Here is a 15,853-nt window from a genome sequence, read left to right on the forward strand (position 1 = left end):
AGGAGGGAGGGGGTGTGGATTAACACAGAGGTAAATAGCAACTAGCGAACCAGAGACACGCTGGGGAGGGGGTGTGTGGGGGTCGAGGGACGGAGGGCGGTAGGGTAAGCCAGGGGGGGGTGTGAACTTGCAGTAGGGTCGCCCCTCAGAACAGTTAACGAGTGACGCCGTCTGTGAGTCAAAAGAAGAATATCATGTGAGTATCTTAGCATTGGAAGGCTAGACTCACTTAAAACATGGGTGTTTGTATCCAACCGTTTGCCTCTTCTTCTTGTGCTCAGAAGCTACCGTCAGTGGCTCGCTGTCCAATTGACATCACATTCACAACTCACATGTTGCATTTCGCATTTCGCTATACTCGCAATAACATCTACTAACCATGTGTATGTGACCAATACATTTGATTTGATTTGATGATGTCAAATGGCTCCCAGAATCCCTGGAGGAAAATCATCCTGACGACTCCTGACCGTGAACCTCGGGAATCATCATCATATACGTCTCCTCCTCATCTGTCCTCTGCCTCCCTGTGCTGCACGATCCAGCCATCCCAGCTCCGTTGCCATAACAACATGCTCTAAACATCCACCGTGGCGTGAAGCCGCCTGTTCGGCACAGACGAATGTACTGAAAGTGTCATATTGAGGAATGCCATCACTTGACAGCTTTCCACAGCGGCATGATGCATTTGTCTCGTGCCTTCACTGAACAAGCTGAATGGCTGTCTCATACCATACACATCCACCACAGTACCTTTAATGCACTGTATCCTATAAATAGAAATACACTATACATCCACTACAGTTTAACACATCCACTGCAAAAGCCCAGTGGTCCTCAGAAATACTTGACCTTACACTAAGCAGTATGTTCCCAATTGCAGTTACCAACAGCAGCTGATTTGGCAGCTGTTTTTGTTGACATGCTATTTACCTGCATGCTACAGTAGTCAGACATGATGTCCCCAGRCCACAGTTACAGAAACAGAATGTGTGCTAGTATGTCCTCCGAAAGCATTTCCTGGTACATGAAACACAGACCAATGAAATTACCATCAGTTTACACGGCAGCTTTGACCTATGGAAAAGAGCTAAACATGACAGAGATGTTGGCAAATCCTCTGAAAAGCCTCACATATCAAAATGGATACTAAGAGGGGTAAATTCCAATGAATCCCAGGAATGGACTTGCACAGATTCAGTAGGATTTTGTATGTGCCTAGTCCTAATGTCTTGTTCCTTTTTTTTACAGTTTATTTCATTGTTTCCTATTTAACACAAAACAACCACAGAATACACCAAACTATAGACAATACAACCAATAAAATACAAAAACAATAGCCAACATACTGTACCAAACAAACAAAAAATGAATAATAAAAACCAGGTCCACAGGGAGATATTTTTTTTCTTCTAATAAGTGATGCTTCATTGCCATGGTACGTACCGTTAAAGAGGCACTTCGCAGTTGAAACAATAATAAAGTACCTTCCCCGCCCTTGTTTCCATAAAAAGATGAGAGATGGGGCTGGCAGGGTTGGGTATGTTACTTTCTAAATGTAATCTGTTATATGTACTAGTTTACCTGTCCAAAATTGTAATCAGTAACATCATTTTTGGATTACCCCGACGCAGTAACGTAATCTGATTGCTTTCAGTTAATTTTGGAATACTTTCCCCTTATGAGGCATTAGAATTGGACAAAAGGGATTCATCAAACACATTTGGTGTGTCATCATAGTGGTCTCTGATTTGTGGTCAGACTCACTCATGTGGGACAAACTTAAACGTGTGCTTTCTTTCAATGCCGAATTGAATGTCATTGAGAAAACAAAAAGACGTCATAATGTATTTTTTCACAAACATTCTTTCTGAATTTAAAAGTAATCCAAGAATTAATCATGTAGTTTTTCATAAGTATCTGTAATCTGATTACAATATTTTTGCTAGTAGGGTAACCAGTTGCTCTCTAACCCCGGGGAGTGGAGAAATGTAACCACTCTGAAATCCATAGACACAGTTATGGATGCAAGGACGCAGCATCCATTATATCAAAATGATAGTTTTAACCATGATTTGAGGCTATACAGTGTTTGTTTACATATAATTTGATTACAAACATTGGATTAAAACAAGCTTATATTTTGGGTTCTGATGGGGTACAAATGTTGAACTAAGTTCATGAGGCATGTATAAATCAAATAAAATCAAATAAAATGTTATTTGTCACATACACATAGTTAGCAGATGTTAATGCGAGTGTAGCGAAATGCTTGTGCTTCTAGTTCCGACAATGCAGTAATAACCAACGAGTAATCTAAMCTAACAATTYCACAACWRCTACCTTATACACACAAGTGTAAAGGGATRAAGAATATGTACATAAAGATATATGAATGAGTGATGGTACAGAACGGCATAGGCAAGATGCAGTAGATGGTATCGAGTACAGTATATACATATGAGATGAGTAATTTAGGGTATGTTAACATTATATTAAGTGGCATTGTTTAAAGTGGCTAGTGATACATGTATTACATAAAGATGGCAAGATGCAGTAGGTGGTATAGAGTACAGTATAAACATATGAAATGCGTAATGTAGGTTATGTAAACATTATATTAAGTGGCATTGTTTAAAGTGGCTAGTGCTACATTTTTTACATGTATGGCAGCAGCCACTCAATGTTAGTGGTGGCTGTTTAACAGTCTGATGGCCTTGAGATAGAAGCTGTTTTTCAGTCTCTCGGTCCCTGCTTTGATGCACCTGTACTGACCTCGCCTTCTGGATGATAGCAGGGTGAACAGGCAGTGGCTCGGGTGGTTGTTGTCCTTGATGATCTTCATGGCCTTCCTGTGACATCGGGTGGTGTAGGTGTCCTGGAGGGCAGGTAGTTTGCCCCCGGTGATGCGTTGTGCAGACCTCACTACCCTCTGGAGAGCCCTGTGGTTGTGGGCGGTGCAGTTGCCGTACCAGGCGGTGATACAGCCCGACAGGATGCTCTCGATTGTGCATCTGTAAAAGTTTGTGAGTGCTTTTGTTGACAAGCCAAATTTCTTCAGCCTCCTGAGGTTGAAGAGGCGCTGCTGCGCCTTCTTCACCACACTGTCTGTGTGGGTGGACCAATTCAGTTTGTCCGTGATGTGTACGCCGAGGAACTTAAAACTTTCTACCCTCCCCACTACTGTCCCGTCGATGTGGATAGGGGGGTGCTCCCTCTGCTGTTTCCTGAAGTCCACGATCATCTCCTTTGTTTGTTGACGTTGAGTGTGAGGTTATTTTCCTGACACCACACTCCGAGGGCTCTCACCTCCTCCCTGTAGGCCGTCTCGTCGTTGTTGGTAATCAAGCCTACCACTGTAGTGTCGTCTGCAAACCTGATGATTGAGTTGGAGGCGTGCATGGCCACGCAGTCGTRGGTGAACAGGGAGTACAGGATAGGGCTCAGAACGCACCCTTGTGGGGCCCCAGTGTTGAGGATCAGCGGGGTGGAGATGTTGTTACCTACCCTCACCACCTATAAATTATATTCTTCAAGAATCAATGGGTACATATCATTAATTTATAAGTAAAAAAATAGATGTACAGATGTAGGATACTAATTTGATCAACCTGTTGCATGAGAACTTTCCTGAAATGCAGGAAATGTAAAACTTGTAGTGTATTTGAGGTTTAAAAAGGCTTCTGAAGTTTGTAATTTGAGACTTGATTTTCACATTTTTTTAAGTAGGCAAGTCAGTTAAGAACAAGTTCTTATTTACAATGACGGCCTACCCCAGCCAAACCCAGACGACACTCTATGAGACTCCCAATCACGGCTGGATGTGATTCAGCCTGGATTCAAACCAGGGACTGTAGTGACACCTCTTGCACTGAGATACTGTGCCTTAGACCACTGTGCCACTCAGAAGTTTCTGCAGGCTTATTTTCCTGCTGTAGCAAACTGGCTCAAACTAAGATCCAACATCTATAGCAACTACAGATTGCCCCTTTAAGGAAAAGAAGAATTGTCCCAAATATTTTTTGAGTCTGTATTATTTTTATAGGCTTTTGTCTAGAATAATTTTATAAGATTATGTTTTATCAACATAATCATCCATTCTGTGAACACTGGCTCATTAGAGCTTTTACAATATTTGACAACCAGCCTTAACATCGACACAATACCCAAACATAGTATCTTCTGTCTGGTTAATGTCTTGCTTGCCTGTCCCCTTGGTCAAGAAAATATGATAGATCGTTGGTTGTATCTTAGAAAATGAAATACAATCATTTATTTTAAGATATGAAGCAAATCCTTTAGATGCAGAGCAAATTTCTATGCAACCAGACAATGAAGTATGATCTCATCTCATTTCAATTCAAAGAAGCGTAGCTCAGGATATTTAGCAATCAAAACAACTCTCAAACGCTACATACATTACCATAAATTGCTCATTTCATTAGCACCAACATAGATTTTATTATTGTTATTGACAAGTTGATAAGTCAGTGTTCTTTCAAGGTGACTTCCCTGCAGGGATCACTGGAGCCCTATCAAGTGAAAATCGGCTAATGTGTTTCCCCCATACAGTGTAGGTTGAGCATGTAAATAAATGATAAATGTCAGTGTAGCGTGGTGTTTGGCACCCTGGGTCAGAGCATGGTGTTTGGCACATACAGGGCTGTGAGGGAGGGTGGTGCCATGGAAAAGCAGACAGCCTGGCAGGCACACAGGACACACACTGCAAATGTCATCCCACTTTCCGACAGTCTGTTCTCCAAGTGTCCAAAGCATCCAACACCATAGGGAGCAGCTGTGACATCTGTAGTTGCATGTTGGCAGGTGTGACTGTGCCCGCTGGCTGTTGGCCAGGAGTGGGTCACTGTCAAGGACAGAAAGCTTGGGCCCATAGGGGGAGAGCCACTGTGGAAAGTTAGACAGGCAGGCAGACACTGGGCATATTGAGGATTGGTGGTGTGATAAAAAATGATACACAGTAGGACCCTAACCAGTGCATTTGCATTTGCGCTTTCGAGGATGTAGTATAATGTGCCTTCTGAGAAATGGGACACACTTACCCAGATTATGTGGCAGAAATAAAGGAGTATTTGAGTGTCCTCAGATGAGGAAATCCCTAATCTAGTAGAGATAAATTGCAGCTACATCTGTTACATTGCCAGATGTACGTATATATCCRGATTTCCATGCAGTTTGTTTACATTCGATAGTAAAGAATGAAAGTCCTCTCTCAGAAAGCACACATGACCCCAGAATGTTCTAGTGGGTGAAAGAAAACTGTTCATGGACAACTTGAAATCAAGCGTTCTTAGCCTTGTATTTGGAAATGTAATTACAATAATATTGTGTTCTGATAAAAGACTAAACAGACTTCAGGAAAATGCTCACCAATTCCCTCAGAAAAATAGCTTTGCAAAAACAAACAAACAAGTAACATTGTTCGACAAAACCCTAGAGTGGTCTCTACTCCCCCCTTCTGTTCAATGTGTTCTTTACAGACTAAGGACCAGATTTCCAAAGTGTTGGCACAAAATTGTAGCTGTTATTTTACAGTTAGTTTACAGTTGAGGAAATGTATATTTAATGCAAGATAAAGGGAAAAGGTGCTTTAAGAAAATACTTTGAGTTCTTTGAATGTAACCTTTTTTTTATTTATAGAAGACAGTTGCTACCGGCTTCCAGTTTGTTGTCGTAATTGTTGTTTTATTTTGTTTGTTCTTTTTTTATTTTTATAAAATAGACAAATAACAATATTACAAATAATTAAAATTGTTACATCATTCACAGGGTTACAGTCAATGTACATTTGTACAGAAAATGAAACGTCCCAATGCAATCACAGTGGTTAGGACTGGAGGGGGGGACAAAAGGACAGAGGACAAAAGTGAAAGAGTGTGAAAAAGGTACGATAAAGGTACTATAAAGGTATAGAGGTATGGTAATAGCGCAGGTTTAACATGGGACYAGCAGAGGGAATGAGCTTAGCACAGTGTACAGTGTTTGAGTTATTTTTAAACAYCTAAAATGACAAAAAAGTAAATGTGCTCATATAGAGGTCACAGCTATATTGAGTTACAGTAGAAGCGTCCATTTTGGTTTATTTTGTTTGCAAATGGCACGCACTCAGAGATGGCAGGCTCTGAGTGTATTTGTTGACAGCAGCAAAACAGTTTTTGTATGATTTTTTGTTGTTGTTACACATCATATTTGTATGATTGTCTTCCTTCATTTAGAAATTCAGATCTTGTATAGTACATTGCCTCCCCCCTTGTTGCGGCAGGCCTATAAAACAAAGTAAAATAATAGTGTCTGGGGCTATCCTGCATGATCAATTAACATATCTTTCCACACATGGACATAATTCCACATAATGCACACTATACCCAGCTGAGAAGCTATTGATAAGAGAATAATACGATGAGGACAATGTATCTGGGAAGAACTGCAGAAGAACATACCCCTATTTATCGAAATTGGAAATTACTTTTTCCCCCCAGAGGCAGCAGAGTTTGTTGGTTGGGTAGTAACAGTGTAACACTTTAATAACACCGTTGATAACACCATTACCAGCGGTAAATGGTCAAATGTTTCTCATTGAGGTGTATCCTAATTAGTACCATATTCATACCTATTAAATGCTACAGTATGTGAGATGACCTATGGAATGACTGATGGTGATTTATCCATGAAGTGCGGAGACAATGGAAGCATGCAAACACTATCGCACTCAAAGAACAGAGGGTTGCATCATCCTGGTTTGACTAGTGTCATTTGAATTAACATTTTTGTTTCTAATCCCTGAACCTCAAGTACAGTATGTTATGGATGGAGTATAAATGTGTAAACTTGTGATTTGTGCTGGCACAATATGAAAAAGAGCTATACCCTATTTCTCAGTACAAAAAAAAAACGAAATTACCTTTCATCCATTTCTTTAAAAAGTCCCCACTTTTCTCTGTGACGAATCATAAATCATAAAAATGAATGTCAACGGTATATACATATGTCAATATGAACGCTGTGTATGACCCCAGATCACGTGACAATTCACAGCTCCATCAAAGGTGATCATAGGTAGCAATATAAAAACAAATCACAAAATATCATTATAAAACACATTTAAAAACAAACCAAACAACAACAGTGTTCCGTGAAGTCTTTTAAATACCAGCAGGCTCCCTTTGGAATCCTTTCCCAACTGGTTGGAGCTTCAGAGGCTGTCATTTTGTGCAAGTACAGTATAGTACACCTGGCTGCATAACCTATTGCAGCCATTTTGTATGTACCATAAATGGAAGGACACGTGCTTTTTCATGACAGAGCCAAAATATATATTCACACGAGATCCTTTAAACATAGAGGAGGACAAAAGGAAAGTGAAATCTAAACTTTGCACACAACACTTTTGTAATGGAAGAATTTATGGAAGTGCCCATCCTACTTCTTTATTAAGGTGCACATACAAATATTTTAAAAACAAATACCAACTGAGTCACCGAAACAAAGACTGCACGGAGCGGAACTCCAAAACAGTGAAAATGGCCGACATGGTTCAGTGGCTATGGCAGCCTGTGATTCCCAGAAGAGAAAGAGACAATGACATGCACAGTACAGTACTTTTATATTATGTTTCATTTGGGCTGTTGGAAGTAATGTGTGTTCAAAGTTCAAGAGAACGGAAGTGAAGGTAGGTAGCAAACAGTAATATAATCACAACAATTTTCAAACTGTCAAATGAGAGCATTATGCACAAGGATGGTAAGTTTGTTCTCACGGGATAGACTCTTCCCGAAGATGAGTCATTTGATTTCACATCCATTAAGTCCATGGAACTGTATGGGAGTCTGACACTTGTCCTATTCACTATCCAGTACATCATACACTCCGTTCAGAGTACTGGTCCTACTGTTAAAGTCACTGATACCCTCAGAATCTCAATGTGAAAGATGCGAGTAAAGTTATATGAAGTCTTGTCCCAACCTTCTCTTAATAGCCCTTTTAAAGGGCCGTCTGTTGATGAGTTTTAGTCTGGGGATCAGTAGAAATCATATCCAACCAAAAGACTGTAAACAATGTCATACTACAAAAACAAGGAGGGGCTGCAGCCGTGCAATCCAACTGCAGTTGGAGACTGGACAAAATCTGAACAGAGTCTGGACAGTCGTAGACTCAGCACAGCTAGAGACAAACTGAACATAGGAGGGGCAGTGGTTGTGGACACGCTGAGCACGGCTGCAGACTGACCATAAAGTACAGGCTGCCGACTGTTGACTGAACTCATGGGAGTGCGGTCTAGAGAAGGGAGGCTGATGGGGATGGGGGTCACAGTCTGACAGGGAGACCAGGCTGGAGGTCCGGTCCAGTCCAGTGTCCTCCCCGTCTAGACATCAGAGGTCAGACCTCAACGGAGGTGATCTGATTCATCTGGGCCCGCATAGACTGGACACTGTTAAGGATCTTCTTCTGGTGGCCCACTAGGGTCACYCCTACTCGGAGGATGTCCCTGTGGAGAGAGAGAGCAGTCAGTGACACAACACTGTGTCTATGACACATTTAGCACAGTCCAGGACATATTTAGTACACTCCAGGACACATTTAGCACAGTCCACCAGGACACATTTAGCACAGTCYAGGACACATTTAGKASAGTCCAGGACACATTTAGTAGAGYCCAGGACACATTTAGTAGAGTCCAGGACACATTTAGCACAGTCCAGGACACATTTAGTACAGTCCAGGACACATTTAGCACAGTCCAGGACACATTTAGCACAGTCCAGGACACATGTAGTAGAGTCCAGGACACATTTAGCACAGTCCAGGACACATTTAGCACATTCCGGGACACATTTAGCACATTCCGGGACACATTTAGCACAGTCCAGGACACATTTAGAACAGTCTAGGACACATTTAGCAGTCTGGGGAGGTTCACTTACTCCATGGTCATTTGTGAGACCACGTCGAAGCTGGTGAATTCCTCGTTGGCAAAGTTCTCCTTGTACTGGCCCATCTTGATGGCATCCAGCCACTCRTCMACGGTGCTGAAGCTGGAGAAGTCAGGCGTCCTGCGGTCCAGCAGAGGTAGGTGAACACTAGGAACAGGAGAGGAACCCAGTGAGAACCCAAACCCAATGACAACCCAGTGAGAACCCAAACAAACCCAATGACAACCCAGTGAGAACTCAAACAAACTCAATGACAACCCAGTGAGAACTCAAACAAACCCAATGACAACCCAGTGAGAACCCAAACAAACCCAATGACAACCCAGTGAGAACCCAAACAAACCCAATGATAACCCAGTGAGAACCCAAACAAACCTCAAAAGACAAGGAGAAAATAAATAAACAGTGATGGATAGGCCTCTGAGATGAATGGTCGTCATTGAGGAAAGGAGATGAGGAAAGGGTGGACGCCAACTAAGATGACTGACATGCCTTACCTTGATGACAGCGGCGTCGTGGCCTTCAGACTGTTGGGGTTGCGGATCATCTTGTCCAGGTTATTGACAATCTGGCTGAACTTGGGCCGATTGTTGCGGTCCTTCTGCCAGCAGTCCAGCATGAGCTGGTGCAGGGCACTAGGGCAGTCCATGGGCGGGGGCAACCGGTAGTCCTGTTCTATGGCATTGATCACCTACAGGGCATTGTCACAGATTGATATGAAAATTAATAAAAATTATGATTTAGAAATCTAAGAGTCTCACTATACTTACTATACATTTGATTCAGGCACTATAAACCACACGGGGAGACCAAACAATTAGTGAGACTGTCTCTATCTGTATGTGTCTCGATCGCTCCCCCTAAAAGTATTGGGACTGCGACATATTTGAAGTGATACAATAACTATGAGGTTGAAGTGCAGACTGTCAGCTTTAACATGAGGGTATGTTCATCTATATCAGGTGAACCGTTTAGAAATAACAGTACTTTTTGTACATAGTCCCCTCTTTTTAGGGAACCAAAAGTATTGGGACAAATTCATTTATATGTGTATTAACATCGTAAATAGTTAAATATTTGGTCCCATATTCAATGACTATATCAAGCTTGTGACTCTACAAATTGGTTGGATGCATTTGTTGTTTGTTTTGGTTGTGTTTCCGATGATTTTGTACCCAGTAGAAATTAATGGTAAATAATGTACTTTGTCATTTTGGAGACACATTTATTGTAAATAAGAATAGATTAMGGATAGTCCTGAATTAATCGTGAATAATGATGCGTGAGAAAGTAACAGACGTACAAATATCATACCTCCAAGACATGCTAACAGTTGAAAAATATATGGCAAATAGAAATAGCAAAWWTKTTTATTTTAAATTTACAATCTGTAGAAACAATGAGAATAGAAAGGTTCAGAATTTTGGTGAAACATCACAACACAGTTGAAACATATATGGCAAATAGAAATCCAATATGGATGGTGTTAMGAGATAGATGGGAGCAGTTGAGGGTAGAGGAAGGACAGGAGTAAAAACAAACAAAATAGAACTATTGTAAAATAAACTGTGTCCATACAATGTATATAGTATGTATAACTCCCGATTTGTTCAAAATAACAAAATGTCTATAGTTTTCCTCCCCAATTGTTTGTTGTGCTTGTTTGCAGTGCATCTCAGTGCTAGAGGTGTCACTACAGACCCTGTTTCGATCCTGGGCTGTATCACAACCGGCAGTGATCGCGAGTCCCATAGGGCACAATTGGCTCAGCGTCTTTTGGGTTAAGGGAGGGTTTGGCCGGGGTAGGCCGTCATTGTAAATAAGAATTTGTTGCCTAGTTAAATAAATAAATACGATGGAAATACAGGCCTAMGACATTACAAGAACAGGGGAGGTTTGCATTTTTTGGGGGTGTGATATTTGTGCGTCTATAACTTTCTCAGTCATCATTATTCACAATTTATTCAGGAYTATCCGTAATCATGGTAGCAACCACATTAATATAGATGTGTTCATAAACATTTTCTATTCTTATTGACAATAAAAGTGACTCCAAAATGATACCACTCATTTCTATTGTGCTCAAAATAATCTAAAACACAACCGAAACAAACAGAAAATGCATCCAACAAAGCTGTAGAGTCACAAACGTGATGTAGTCACTGGGTGCTATGAATATGGGACCAAATACAAAACTTTTATTCCTTTAATACACATATCAGTGAATTTATCCCAATACTTTTGGTCCCCTAAAATGGTGAGACTATGTACAAAAAGTATTGTAATTTCTAAACGGTTCACTGAATAATGRATGAAAAYACCCTCAAATTAAAGCTGACCATCTGCRGTTTAACTTCAAAGTCTTTGTATCATTTCAAATATAAAGTGCTTGAGTACAGAGCCAAAACAACAACAAAAATGTTTTACTGTCCCAATACTTTTGGAGGTCACTTTATGTTTTTGTTCTGCTGCTAGTCGACCATACACACATTGCAAATCAAATCAAATGTTATTTTGTCACATGCGCCGAATACAACAGGTGTAGTAGACCTTACAGTGAAATGCTTACTTACAAGCCCTTAACCAACAATGCAGTTTTAAGAAAATCCCTAAAAAAGTAAGATAAGAATAACAAATAATTAAAGAGCAGCAGTAAATAACAATAGCGGGGCTATAGGTAATTGGGGTAATAATGTACATGTAGATAGAGTTATTAAAGTGGCTATGCATAGATAATAACAGAGAGTAGCAGCAGTGTGTGTGTGTGTGTGGGGCAATGCAAAAGTCTGGGTAGCCATTTTATTAGATGTTCAGGAGTCTTATTGCTTGGAGGTAGAAGCTGTTTAGAAGCCTCTTGGACCTAGACTTGGCACTCCGGTACCGCATGCCGTGCAGTAGCAGAGAGAACAGTCTATGACTAGGGTGGCTGGAGTCTTTGACAATTTTTAGGGGCTTCCTCTGACACCGCCTGGTATAGAGGTCCTTGATGACAGGGAGCTCCTGAGGGAGAATAGGTTTTGTTGTGCCCTTGTCACGACTGTCTTGGTGTGCTTGGACCATGTTAGTTTGTTGGTGATGTGAACGCCAAGGAACACTCAACCTGCTCYACTACAGCCCCGTCAATGAGAATGGGGGCATGCTTGGTACTCCTTTTCCTGTAGTCCACAATCATCTCCTTTGTCTTGATCATGTTTAAGGGAGAGGTTGTTGTCCTTGCACCAYACGGTCAGGTCTCTGACCTCCTCCCTATAGGCTGTCTCATCGTTGTCGGTGATCAGGCCTACCACTGTTGTGTCATCAGCAAACTTAATGATGGTGTTGGAGTCGTGCCTGGCAGTGCAGTTATGAGTGAACAGGRAGTACAGGAGGGGACTGAGCACACACCACTAAGGGGCCCCCGTGTTGAGGATCAGCGTGGCGTATGTGTTGTTACCTACCCTTGCCACCTGGGGGTGGCCCATCAGGAAGTCCAGRATCCAGTTGCAGAGGGAGGTGTTTAGTCCCAGGGTCCTTAGCTTAGTGATGAGCTTTGAGGGCACTATGGTGTTGAACACTGAGCTGTAGTCAATTAATAGCATTGTCACATAGGTGTTCCTTTTGTCCAGGTGGGAAAGGGCAGTGTGGAGTGCAATAGAGATTGCATCATCTGTGGATCTGTTGGTGCGGTATGCAAATTGGAGTGGGTCTAGGGTTTCTAGGATAATGGTGTTGATGTGAGCCATGACCAGTCTTTCAAAGCATTTCATGGCTACAGACGTGAGCGCTACTGGTTGGAAGCAAACCCTGCCACATCCCCGACGAGTGTCAGAGCCGGTGTAGTACGATTCAAACTTAGTCCTGTATTGACGCTTAGCCTGTTTGATGGAGGGCATAGCGGGATTTCTTATAAGCTTCCGGGTTGGAGTCTCGCTCCTTGAAAGTGGCAGCTCTACCATTTAGCTCAGTGCGAATGTTGTCTGTAATCCATGGCTTCTRGTTGGGGTAWGTATGTACGTCACCGTGGGGATGACGAACTCGATGCACTTATTAATGAAGCCAGTGACTGAYGTGGTGTACTCCTCAATGCCATCGGAAGAATCCCGGAACATATTCCAGTCTGTGMTAGCAAAACAGTCCTSTAGTTTAGCATCTGCTTCATCTGACCACTTTTTTATAGACCGAGTCACTGGTGCTTCCTGTTTAAATGCTTGCTTGTACTCAGGAATCAGGAGGATAGAGTTATGGTCAGATTTGCTAAATGGAGGGTGAGGGAGAGCTTTGTACTATGTGTGTGGAGTAAAGGTGGTCTAGAATTTTTCCCCCCTCAAATAGTGTGAATCAAAKATATCCTATCAAGTCATGAGAGAGAGAGAGATGATGACTCCTGGATACTCACATCTTGATTACTCATGTCCCAGTAGGGCCTCTCTCCGTATGACATCACCTCCCACATGACGATGCCGTAGCTCCACCCATCACTGGAGGAGGTGAACTTCCTGTACTGGATGGCTTCCGGGGCAGTCCATCGGATAGGGATCTTCCCTCCCTGGAAAGACAGACAAGTGTTGCGTACCAATTCTCTACCCTTCTGTCAGGACTGTGCACTCGATCACTCTCCTCATGCATTTAGAAGTATTGGATTGGTGCAAGTAATTTAGCAGACACTCTAATTCCAGAGCGACTTAATTTCAGTTTCCACCATGTTTCTTAAACTTGTCCATTTCTTTTAAAACTATAAGAAGGAGTACAAAAAAGAGGAAGGAGGTGCTGCTAGATAACACACTAGTACAGTAGGTATTTGTAAATAAAAGGTGCTCTTTGGTTAAAAGGGGTTAAATAACAAATATTTTAAAACTCTGACACATTTCGAAGAACTCCCTGATGAAGGCCATGCTGCCGAAACGCGTCTTTAAAAAAATATTGTTTCATTGAACATGAATACAAATAAAGGTTTTTTAATTCCCTTGGTCCTCCTTGCTTTTTTTTTTTTGAGTGCACACTTCAGGAGTAGGGTAAAAAATGGACTGCAGGCTGCAAATAAAACCTAGGTTGTGGGTGGATCTTAATAGTCTCAAGAAGTGATAGTTGTTTCCTCATCTCCCTTGACTTCATCTGCACTGATCTGATGGCACTGAACAGGTGAAAGCAAATTCTTTGTTAAAGGGATACTTCAGGAGTTTGGCAATGTTGACCGTTATCTACTTCCCCAGTCAGATGAACTCGTCGATACCATCTTGATGTCTCTGCAGTTTGAAGGAAGTTGCTAACTAGCGTTAGCGCAACRCTAGTTAGCATTGGCTCGTGAAACTACCTCTAACTTCCTTCATACTGGATGCAGATACATAAAAATGGTATCCACAAGTTAATTTGACTCTGGAGAAGTAGATAAAGGCCTTCATTGCCAGAATCTCAAAGTATCCCYTYMARRMAMYKKKRWWWTTGCTTTCCTGTGTCCTATACTTGAAAATCAGTGGCGATGAAAGGACGGAGACGAGAAGAAGAACCCACTTTAGACTTAGGATGCATCCTGTATGCATAATCTTAAACCTGATACAGTTCCAAACTAGCATACCACTTACAATGCACGCCCAATACAWTRCTTCATAATAAGTGGTATTCTAGTCTGTATATTGGAACCATAGAAATAWAATATATYYCTATGATTGGTACAGAGCCATACTCACCAGGACACTGGTGTTTGTGGGGTCTAACATGCCCAAAATACATTGCTTCATACTACACAGTATGGAAGTATGGATATTGGGACAGAGCCACACTCACCAGGGCGCTGGTGTAGGTGGGATCTGATGTGTCATCCTCCAGAAAGCGCGAGAGCCCGAAGTCAGACACCTTACACACCAGGTTGCTATTGACCAGGATGTTGCGGGCGGCCAGGTCCCGGTGCACGTAGTTCATGTCATTCAGGTACTTCATGCCCGCTGCTATGCCACGCAGCATGCCCACCAGTTGGATCACTGTGAACTGCCCGTCATTTTGCTAAAAAAATACAGAAATGTTATATTGCTATATGTTATGCTATACTGTGCTATGTTATGCTATGTTTGTTATGTTTTATGCTCTCTGAAATGTGCTCAGGCGTACGGTACACATTCTCAAAAAATTATGCTGGTTCTCATATTAGTTTCCAGGCGTTGTTAGCCGCACAAAATGTAGCGTCTGGTTAATCCTCATCTGGATCTGTGAGCTCACCTGATCTAACTAAGCCAACTCTACACACCTCACACCTGGGCCCAGCCCGGAGGGACCCACTACAGCGAATCAAAAACAAGAAAGCTATAAAGTGTTGATGCAGAGGAGAGACAGCCACTGTGTTCTTGAATCCATTGTGTTCTTGATGTAGAAACATAGTTGTAGTTGAAAAATCTGTAGTCGATAAGAGATACTTATCCACTGTCTGGTTACTGTGATACAGTGCCTTCAGAAAGTAGTCATACCCCTTGACTTATTCCACAATTTGGTGTGTTACAGCCTGAATTCAAAATAAATTAAAAACAAATATCTCACCCATCTACACACAATGCCCCATAATGACAAAGTGAAAACGTGTTTTTAGAAATGTTTGCAAATTTATAGAAAATTAAATACAGAAATATCTCATTTACATAAGTATTCACACCCCTTTATTCATCCTTGAGATGTCACTACAACTTGATTGGAGTCCACCTGTGACCAATTCAATTGTTTGGACATGATTTAGAAAGAAACACATCTGTCTATATAATGTCCCACAGTTGACAGCACAGGTCAGAGCAGAAACTATACCATGAAATCCAAGAAACTGTCCGTAGATCTCCGAGATAGAATTGTGATGAGGCATATATCTGGGGAAGGGTATAAAACTATTTATAGAGTGTTGAAAGTTTCCAAGAGCACAGTAGTTGGTCTCCATTGTTGGGAAATGGAAG

The 15,853-nt window shown here is 41.7% G+C and overlaps 1 protein-coding gene across 4 annotated transcripts in view; it reads right to left on the bottom strand.

Annotated features, from left to right (window-relative positions):
* Positions 1 to 5,676: 5,676 nt before the first annotated feature.
* LOC111966316 (ephrin type-B receptor 2) overlaps positions 5,677 to 15,853 on the bottom strand; it is a 63,627-nt gene continuing 53,450 nt past the window's right edge. For all 4 annotated transcript variants that reach the window (XM_070444404.1, XM_070444403.1, XM_023990838.1 and 1 more), the window contains exons 11-15: positions 14,709 to 14,924; positions 13,324 to 13,473; positions 9,446 to 9,639; positions 8,940 to 9,095; positions 5,677 to 8,503 (exon numbers count right to left, since the gene is read on the bottom strand). In XM_070444404.1, the coding sequence (XP_070300505.1) occupies positions 8,395 to 8,503; positions 8,940 to 9,095; positions 9,446 to 9,639; positions 13,324 to 13,473; positions 14,709 to 14,924 (825 nt within the window). In that variant the 3' untranslated portion in view covers positions 5,677 to 8,394. The remainder of the gene's footprint in view (positions 8,504 to 8,939; positions 9,096 to 9,445; positions 9,640 to 13,323; positions 13,474 to 14,708; positions 14,925 to 15,853) is intronic.

Source organism: Salvelinus sp. IW2-2015, linkage group LG7, assembly GCF_002910315.2.
Source record: "Salvelinus sp. IW2-2015 linkage group LG7, ASM291031v2, whole genome shotgun sequence".
Lineage (NCBI taxonomy): Eukaryota > Metazoa > Chordata > Actinopteri > Salmoniformes > Salmonidae > Salvelinus > Salvelinus sp. IW2-2015.